The following is an 8527-nucleotide window of genomic DNA, read 5'->3' on the forward strand; positions in this document are numbered from 1 at the left end:
CACAGCAGATATTTATGCCAAGAGATCATTAAAGCAATGGGAAACAGCAATCGTTTACCTATAATTTCCATTGAAATCCATATTTATGCCAAGTTAAACGTACAGAGAAGGGAAGTTTTAGGCTACAAAGTTACAGCTTCTTTAGGTTAGATGGTGCCTGAAATATACAGCAGGATGTCTAAACTAAAGAAGAAGATGACCTCTAAAAGAAAATAATTATGTGAAACAAAAACTTAGGAAGGCAGATTTATGGACAACGCAACTGAAGTCTCATTACCGGAGAACTGCACTGATTATGTGCAGCTGATAAGTAATTGGCTCAATCTCCTTTCGTTGGGGGTTTAGCACATGCACAAAAGGTTGCTTTCTTCCTCTTGTGGTTCTTTCTTATCCCGCCATAAAGATAGTCCCGCAATACAACTCTTGTTTTGCGCTCCATGATCCTGGTTCGTCCTTTGCTTTCTTTTTCGTCAAGTTTCAGTAACATGAACTGTATTTTCTGCACCTCCAATTGCAACCGCACTATTTTTTCAGACCCTCTTCGAACTTGTTCTGATACTCTCCGCCTCCTAAAGGAACCACTCTCATCAGATTCTAATGCAGGTTTCCCATCTAGAGACCGAGAACGATCTTCAACGTGTGTCATCAGTTTGCGATTGACATCAAATAGCTGCATGATGGCTTCCTCAGCTTCTTCTAGCTGCTGTTTTACCGTACCATATTCTATTCCTATCACCATTTTTCCTGCCTCGGTTATATCCACTTTCCTCTTCAGATCCTGCACAGTTATTTGAAGGTTAGCCAACTTTTGTGCATCAGAATCAAGTCTTTCTATAATCTTCCTCTTGCTTCCTTCTTGGTAAGGCTCTGTAAATCTCTTAGAGCTCTCTCTATCAACACCTAACTCCTTCACAAGAGATTCTGTAGAAAGACTTTTGCCCTTGTGTGCCTTTGCAGCACCAATTCGTTGGTTGCCAGTTGGAGCAGTGACCATCTTCTGAGCCCTGCCAACTTTCAAGGCGATGTTAACATCTTGGTCAGTGGTTTCCCACAACTCAAGCATCTGATTATCAAGATCTGCAGTTTCTCTCCTGCTTAACCCATAGGATGAACACTCAGATGTCTGATCAAGCATAATGTCTTTTGTCATCATCTCATTGTCCTCTTCAGAAATTTCAGGTGTTTGTCTCTGAATTTTGACATTGCTACCGAGTCCATGGCCAAGTTTCCCCCCGTCTTGTCTAGCATTTACGTGCCTCTTTGCTCTAACTCGTTCTCGACGTGAGTTGCTTCTAAATCTTAATTCTTCAATCTGTCTCATAGCAGTCTCAAGTTTGGAATTGAGATTTAAGTTTTCCGTCGACGCAAGCTTTTGCATTTCCAGCACTGCTTTTTCAATAGATTTAATTCTCCTATGGATACCTTGCAAGTCAGGAAAACCATCTGGAACCGATGCAATTTGATCTTTACCTGTTTGTTGACAGTTTTCGTCATGCAATTCAGTTGTCAGATCGGCATCCTGGAAAACAAGACAAAGAGATGAAGAAAACAAGTTGAAAGGGCACATAAAATTCATCATACTGTAACAGCAAATATGACCCTTATCAGGCTAGTAAATATATACAGGTGCAAACTTGCAAGTTGGAGGCAGCAATATCAATTGCTTGTGAAAATAAATCACTAGATGCTCATACAGGTCAAAGATAATGTGGTTGGGTTAGAACTGAAGTTCTATATTCAACCAAATAGTATGAAGACCACATTGATTTGGTTCATTGAAATTTAAAAGGCAGACATTAAGTCACTCATAAGCAAACAAATTGACATTACCATTACTTCGTCATTATGATCTGTGGGAAATTCTGGAGACAAGCGAGTTCGACTCCCCAACGATGTCACACTGTCCATGAGAGAAACAACAGCTGGAACATATGCTGCTAACTGAGCTTTAAGTTCTCCATTCTCACGTTCCAAGATTCTAGCCCTTTTTTCCAGCTCTTCTACCTCCATAGCTTTGGAAATACTTCTACTTTCAAGGGCTTCGCATTCCTTGCTGAACTCATGAGTTGTCTCTTCAAGCAATGCTGCACGGACTGCAGACATCTGTAACTCACCCATCAGTGCAGCAGCCTGACATTCCCATCGTTCAACCTCACTTCTTCCCTTTTGTAGCTCAACACTCAAACTATCCTCCCTGTTTTTCGTTTCTTCAAGTTCCTCTTTCAATCTGGACAATTCAACCTCGAGTTTCTGATTACCCTGACGAATGCTTTCAGTTTCCTTACTTCGATGATCATACTCTCCAGATAGTTTCAGAATTTGCTTCTTTTGATCTTCACCTATCAACTTGACCTCCTCATATTTAGTCTTCAGCTCCTCTATAACTTCATGCAATTGGGCTCTCTCCTCTTGACTTGAACTGAGCATTCGTTCAGCTTCCAAAAGCACAATCTCTTTCTGGCCCAACAAATCCTTTCCCTTTGAAACTTCATCATTTAACCGATCACCAACAGATCTAACTGAAACCAGTTCATTCTCCAAGTTTCTCATTGAATCTTTGAGATGTGAGTTTTCCATTTGCATATCTTCAAACTTCCTCTCCATTATCCTCAGTTTTCCATGAAGATCATCATTGGCACATTTGAGTTTATCTAAATTGTCAGTGAGATGCTTTATTTCCTCAAAATTATCAACAATAATATCCTTTAAAATAAGAGTGATGTTACTTTGAGATATTGCTTCTGCAAAGACAGCATCGTTTTCATCTTCTAGATTATGTTTCTCCTTGCCCAAGTCTAAAACTTCCTTCATCAAAGACTTTCTCTCATCTACCACCTTACGGTTGTCCTCCAATGAGCTCTGATGTTCCCTTTGCAAAACTAACAGTTGTCTACGAACACTTCCTATTTCAGTCTGCAAAACTTCTTCTCTTTGGCCTCCCTTTATCACTTTTGATTTCAGTTCTTCATTCATATCCACAAGTTTTCCAGCTCTTCTCTGAAGCTCTGAAAATTTCTCAGACCAAACCTTCAACTCCTGGTGCAGTGAATTCTTCTCTTTAGCAAGATCTTCTGCCTCTAGTTTCAGTTGCCCAAGAATTGCAATAAGAACTGAATTCTCAATAAAAAATTGTTGATTTTCGTCCAGAGACTTTAGAATTGAATGCTGCTTCTCTCGAAGTCTTCCAAATACGCAGCTAAGAACTGATTGGTCTTGTTCGATCGTATCATCATGACCATGTACAGCATCAACCTCAAGAGTCCTCAACATCTCATAAAGCCCTGTCCTCAATATGGTAATTTGATCAAATAAAGATTTTATGTCCATCTGCTTTTCGGAATTTCCAAGCTCCAATTCAGAGATAAGTTTTTCTGATAACATGGAGGCTTCCGAGAGTTTCCTGCACTCAAGTGACAAGGACAAATTCTTTTCTTCCAGATCCTGTGCGCATTTCTGCAAGATGAAAATTTCTACCTGAGCAGTCACGGACTTGTCCAGTTCCTCTTCATATTCTTTCTTCCTGCATAGACTTTCCACTTGTAGAAAATGGATTTGAGCTTCCAAAGCAGTCACTTGGGACCGTGCAAAGCTAGCATGTTCTTGCTTTTCAGCTTCTAGTGACTTTTGTAGCTCTTCTACTTCACAAAATGTTAATTCTCGCTCTTTCTCCAGACTCACATACTTTTCTTCTAATCCGCGATATCTTTTTTCTAAATCTTCAAATCTTTTCTGACTGACATCCAACTGAGCAAACAAACCTTCTGTCTGTGTTATCAGGCCAGACTTCTCATCACCAAGCAACAAACATGAATTTTCTAAGTTACTTAATTTTACCCTCAATCCTTCAAGTTTGGAATTTGCATCAAAAAGGGAATTCTCCAGAACGTTATTCTTCTTTAAAAGTTTCTCCAGATTCTCAGTTGCAACCTGTAACTGAGAAATAAGCATATTGTTCTCTGCAGCAAGGGTGGATTTCTCTCCTAAAAGAGAGTTACAGGATTCTTCCAATGTCTTTACTCTCCCCCGAACACCTTCTAGCTCAAGATTCAAATCTGAGAGTGAATTCTCTAATAGGGTATTTTTCTCAATAATTTTCTCCATGATTTTCAACTTCTCGAGTAGGGCCAGCTTTTCATCTTTGTCTCTTTCACAGACATCTTTTAGCTTTCTGTTCTCATCTTGCAATTCCTTCACAGATGATGCAAAGTTTTCTGGAGTTAAGCCAACTGATTTCAGCTGCCCTGTCATATCCTGGTGTCTCTTGTTAAAGTCATTGAGCTCCTCTTTCAAACAGTAAATTTCTTGCTGAAGAGCATTTCTTTGGTCCAGTCTAAGCTCAACTTCTGCTTCAAGTTTGGCTATAGTCTCCCTTAATCTTAAGATCTCCTCTTGCAAATTCTCAATGGACATTGCTGAACTTAAATTTAGTTCATTCAGGCCTTTGTTTTCATCCTTGACCCTCTGTAGTTCAGCCTCTAAACCCTGATTGCGAGTTTCACTGTCCTGTAAATTTTGAGCCCTATTCTGAAGCTCAGTGGCTAGAGATCTGAGTTCTTCCTGAGATTGAGAGTGCAAACGCTGCAAAGTGTGAAATGCTGTTTCAGCCTCCATGAATCTCAAACGTTCTTCTTGTATGGAGGTCCAAAGTCTCCCCATTTCCTTCTGCTTCTCTGTTATTTCTTGACTTTGATCCCCCATCTTCTGCACCAAAGACTCAAATTCAGTATGCAGATTCTGATTAGTTCTCTCCAACATACTACATCTTTCTTCAGCACCTTTTAACTTTGCAGCCCCTTCATCTTTCTCACGGTTAAGCCTTTGTGCCTCCTCCTGGGCACGATCAAGTTTGTTTGCCAGGCTAGAAATTGTCTCTAAGCACTGCTGGTACTGAAGAGCAGCTGCTTCCTTATCTTTGGTCAGCTCAACAACTACTAGTTTTAGAGTTTCAAGTTCAGTTTCTGCTTTCTCTGCTCGTTCAGTCATCCTTCTGGCACTCTCTTCAGCATTCAATAATGTTTGTTCCAGGTCGCTTATTGTCTCTAAACACTGCTTGTATTGAGCAAGAGCATCCTTCTTTTCAGCTTCTACTTTGGTGAGGTCCTGCTTCAAAGCTTGGGCTTCAATTTCAGCTTTACTAGCTCGCTCATTCAGTTCTCCAGCATTCTTTTGTGCATGAGATATACTATTCTCAAGATTATTTATCTTCTCCAAGCACTGCTGGTATCGAAAAAGATTAGCTTCCCTTTCAGCCTCTAATTTGGTGAGGGCATCCTTCAAAGTCAGAACTTCAGCTTCAGCTTGACTTGCTCGTTCATTAAGCCCCAGGGAATCTCCTTGTGCACAAGAGACTTCTTGCTCTAGATTAGACAATCTCTCCAAACTCTGCTGGTACTCAAGTAGGCCAGCTTCTTTTTCAGCTTCTAATTTGGCAAGAGCATCCTTCAAGTTTAAAATTTCCATCTCAGCTTTACTCACTCGTTCGGACTCAGATGGGACTTGAACACTGAGATCAGGCACCCCATTGTTCTGCAGACTTTGGTCTTTCTCCTCTGGATCGTGAAAGTTGAGGCTTTTTCTTGCTCTTCCTTCAGCGAACTTGACATGGTTTGTAGCTTCATCAGAACCGAACATATCATTGAACTGTTTATGACCCTTCCTGCTCATTGCAGATTCAGATTCTTCTGAAAATTCTCCATTCCTCTTGATAGCATATGAAGAGAGTCCCACAGCATCCTTCTGCAGCTCATCGGGCTCCGATAATGCACGTAAATGTGGTGGCATCTCAGGTGAACAGGGACCAACCTCTGTAGCTGAACCTCCCGGTGATTCATCGCCAAAAACCAGGGGAACCTGGTTTGGAAATGCTTCTGCCATGGTCCGATGAGCCTGACGGAGCACCCCAGTTGCATGATCATATCTTTCAGCCATTGCACGGTATGCTCGATAAAACTCTTCTACCAATTTCATTAACTCTGGACGTTTCTTGTAATACATCTCTGCTCGCCTAGCAAAGGAATCAGCATCTTCTTCAATGAGCTTGATCATTTGCTTGACTTTAGTATCCATATCTGTTGATGCAGTAGATATTTTCACGAATCAAAACCCAGGTTATGGAAAAGGAATAAACATTTCAAAGCTGCAATCACACAAAATTATGATACAAAAGGAAACTAAAATCTCATTGGATTTCATTAATCAATGAAGCTCTTGCAAACTTGGTTTGATTATCAAGCTTCGAAACCAAGGTTCGATGTGCATTCTAACTAATAATGTAACTGTTTTCACTCAACTGTTCACAGTTGGTCATATCATTGCTTCCTGTAACAACTGAATAGCTGTAAGAATGTCAATGACATGGATCAATTTCCAATTTTTGCAGCAATGATGAAGTACCTGTGAGATTCTCCTGGAGCCATTTTGAATTTTTGGGGCTTATGTGACTGTTCCACCACCATGAGTACATGCCTTTAGAATCTGAATGCATCACAGTTGCCATGACTTCAGTCCCCAACCCCACCACTTCCCAACAACGACACAGACTACCGGTTACAGTTCTTAATTACGAATATGAGGCGATGTATCAGCCCAGAACTAGTTTTTAATACTAAAAACAAGACACTTTTAACGTTGAGACTTTGAGAAACGACATGAAGTCTTGAAATCTCTCAGTCCTTGTGCTTAATTCCTGATATCAACAAACAAAAAAACAACCAATTCAGCTTTGACAATGAAGGAAAACACACGACTTGATCATATGATGGGGAACATGAAAAGATCAAAGCAGAAACGGCATAAAAAGTAACCTGGTCGGTCAAGATAACCCAACGGTCCAAATCTTTATGTAACAAAGCAACTAGTAACTGGTAACTGTTGTCTCCGGAACTGCCTTAAGTTACCTAATGAACACAGCACAATTTAAAGAACATGCGTCGTAAGGTAGAATCTTATCAAACAAACAAAAATGCTTTGAAGAAAATTGCAGATTCACTGTCGACAGCATTGTATGTAAATCACAAAATTAGTGAACTTTATGAACTCAAAAAAAATATTCAACAACTAAATTACCTGAAAAACTTACAAAGTTAAAAGAAAAATATACTAAAATGTATAGAACCATTAAATTCAGCAACAAAAAAAAAGGGGAAATGTAGAATAGAATGAAGAACTTACTATAACCTAAAAAAAAAAAGTATGGTTTCTGGGTTTTGATTATAAGAAGCTGATATTGAACAACAACAAAAAAAAAAGAGTAGAAGCAGCTTGGGTATTCTTTTGCCAGTCTAACCCATTGCTGAAAATCGTTCTCAAGTGCAACTCTGCTTTACTTTCTTTATGTGTTGCTCTGATTCCGCTGTTTTTGGTTGCTTTTTCAGAAGGCTGTTAAAAGAGGAAAAGAGAATAAAAAAGAGATGAGCAAATGCAAATGACAAAAATCATTAATAAACAGTAAAGTAATAAATAAATAAAAGTAGAAAATAGAGTAAAAAAAATAAAATCTTTTTAGGCATTTATTTAATCGTGTCTATGATGGCATTTTGGTGCAGTCATTTGAAGAAGAGGAAATTCAAGCAGCAAGCAAGGAAGAAAAGGGGTTGGAGGAAGTTAAATGACGAGTTTAACCCTTTAGAGGTTAAGTATGGTTTAAGCAAATGTTGTTCCTCGTGCTTCCCTTCGTTTTGACTTGGATGGCTTCTTTTTGGGAATCGATGGTTTTTAAGTCATTAACTAAATTTTAGACTTCCTTAATGTTTTGCATGAATCAGGGCCTGGCAGGGGTTCCTCTCCCAGTGGAAAATTTTATATTTAGATTTTTTAAAATTTTAAATTAATAAAAGTAAAATTACATTTTAATATTTTTACTATGATAAAAATTACAATTTAATTTTAACTCTTAACAAAATTTTCTGAATTCGCCCAATCAATGTATCAGGTCACACCACCCTACACTCTACACACTCATCTACCAATCATTATTGAAGGAAAAAATATTTTTTAAGTGGTGTCGCCGATGTATCAAGTGACACAAAAAAATAGACGAGTATTTTTTCTAAATATAAAATAAATACCATATGGGAAGAAAAGAAATTTTTTTTAAGTGGTGCTGCCAATGTATCAAGCAAACTGCTCAACCATCAAGTACAAAATTTCATTAAAGTCCCTTACCACTAACCATGGCAAATTGTTGTTTCTACTTAACTGCTGTAATAAATTCCATATTCGACCTTACAACATTCCTTTGGTGACCCATAAAACTCGGTAAGCCTCTATGTTATCATACCCTCTTCTTCGCAAATCCCTACATTAATGTGTGAAGATGAAAAATTACTTAACTGGACTTTACAATCTCTTCTCCAATATAAAGATAAACCACCTCTAGATCCCATAGCGTCCATATCAATACCATTTGGAAAACCACACTTCTTTCTAATTTGTTTCATCCTTCTTACACAAACCTTTGTTTCTATAAGAAATCGTAATTGGGGTTGAACATGTTTCACTTTATTTTTGAGATGCTTAACTGCCTATG

The 8527-nt window shown here is 38.7% G+C and overlaps 1 protein-coding gene across 4 annotated transcripts; it reads right to left on the minus strand.

Annotated features, from left to right (window-relative positions):
* Positions 1-42: 42 nt before the first annotated feature.
* Positions 43-7658, minus strand: LOC107931494 (protein NETWORKED 1D). 4 transcript variants are annotated; one of them, XM_041082379.1, is made up of 5 exons: positions 7171-7658; positions 6804-6896; positions 6394-6685; positions 1837-6068; positions 43-1519 (listed from the first exon to the last, which is right to left on the minus strand). In XM_041082379.1, exons 3-5 carry the CDS (start codon positions 6494-6496, stop codon positions 320-322), a joined length of 5535 nt encoding a protein of 1844 aa, XP_040938313.1. In that variant the 5' UTR covers positions 6497-6685; positions 6804-6896; positions 7171-7658; the 3' UTR covers positions 43-319. The 4 variants fall into 4 exon arrangements, with proteins under 4 accessions (XP_040938313.1, XP_040938310.1, XP_040938311.1 ...); XM_041082376.1 differs by having other exon boundaries at positions 1831-6068; XM_041082377.1 differs by having other exon boundaries at positions 1831-6068; positions 7066-7559.
* Between the last annotated feature and the right edge of the window lie 869 nt (positions 7659-8527).

Source organism: Gossypium hirsutum, chromosome A12 (assembly GCF_007990345.1).
Source record: "Gossypium hirsutum isolate 1008001.06 chromosome A12, Gossypium_hirsutum_v2.1, whole genome shotgun sequence".
Classification (NCBI taxonomy): domain Eukaryota; kingdom Viridiplantae; phylum Streptophyta; class Magnoliopsida; order Malvales; family Malvaceae; genus Gossypium; species Gossypium hirsutum.

Bases quoted from the DNA above. Each gene is read 5' to 3' on its own strand.
- LOC107931494 (XM_041082376.1), bottom strand. From the start codon at position 6,496: ATGGCAACTGTGATGCATTCAGATTCTAAAGGCATGTACTCATGGTGG. The intron at 6,069-6,393 runs GTACTTCATCAT...CTGCATCAACAG, and splicing joins GCTCCAGGAGAATCTCACAG to ATATGGATACTAAAGTCAAG. The intron at 1,520-1,830 runs GTAATGTCAATT...CTTGTTTTCCAG, and splicing joins ATCATAATGACGAAGTAATG to GATGCCGATCTGACAACTGA.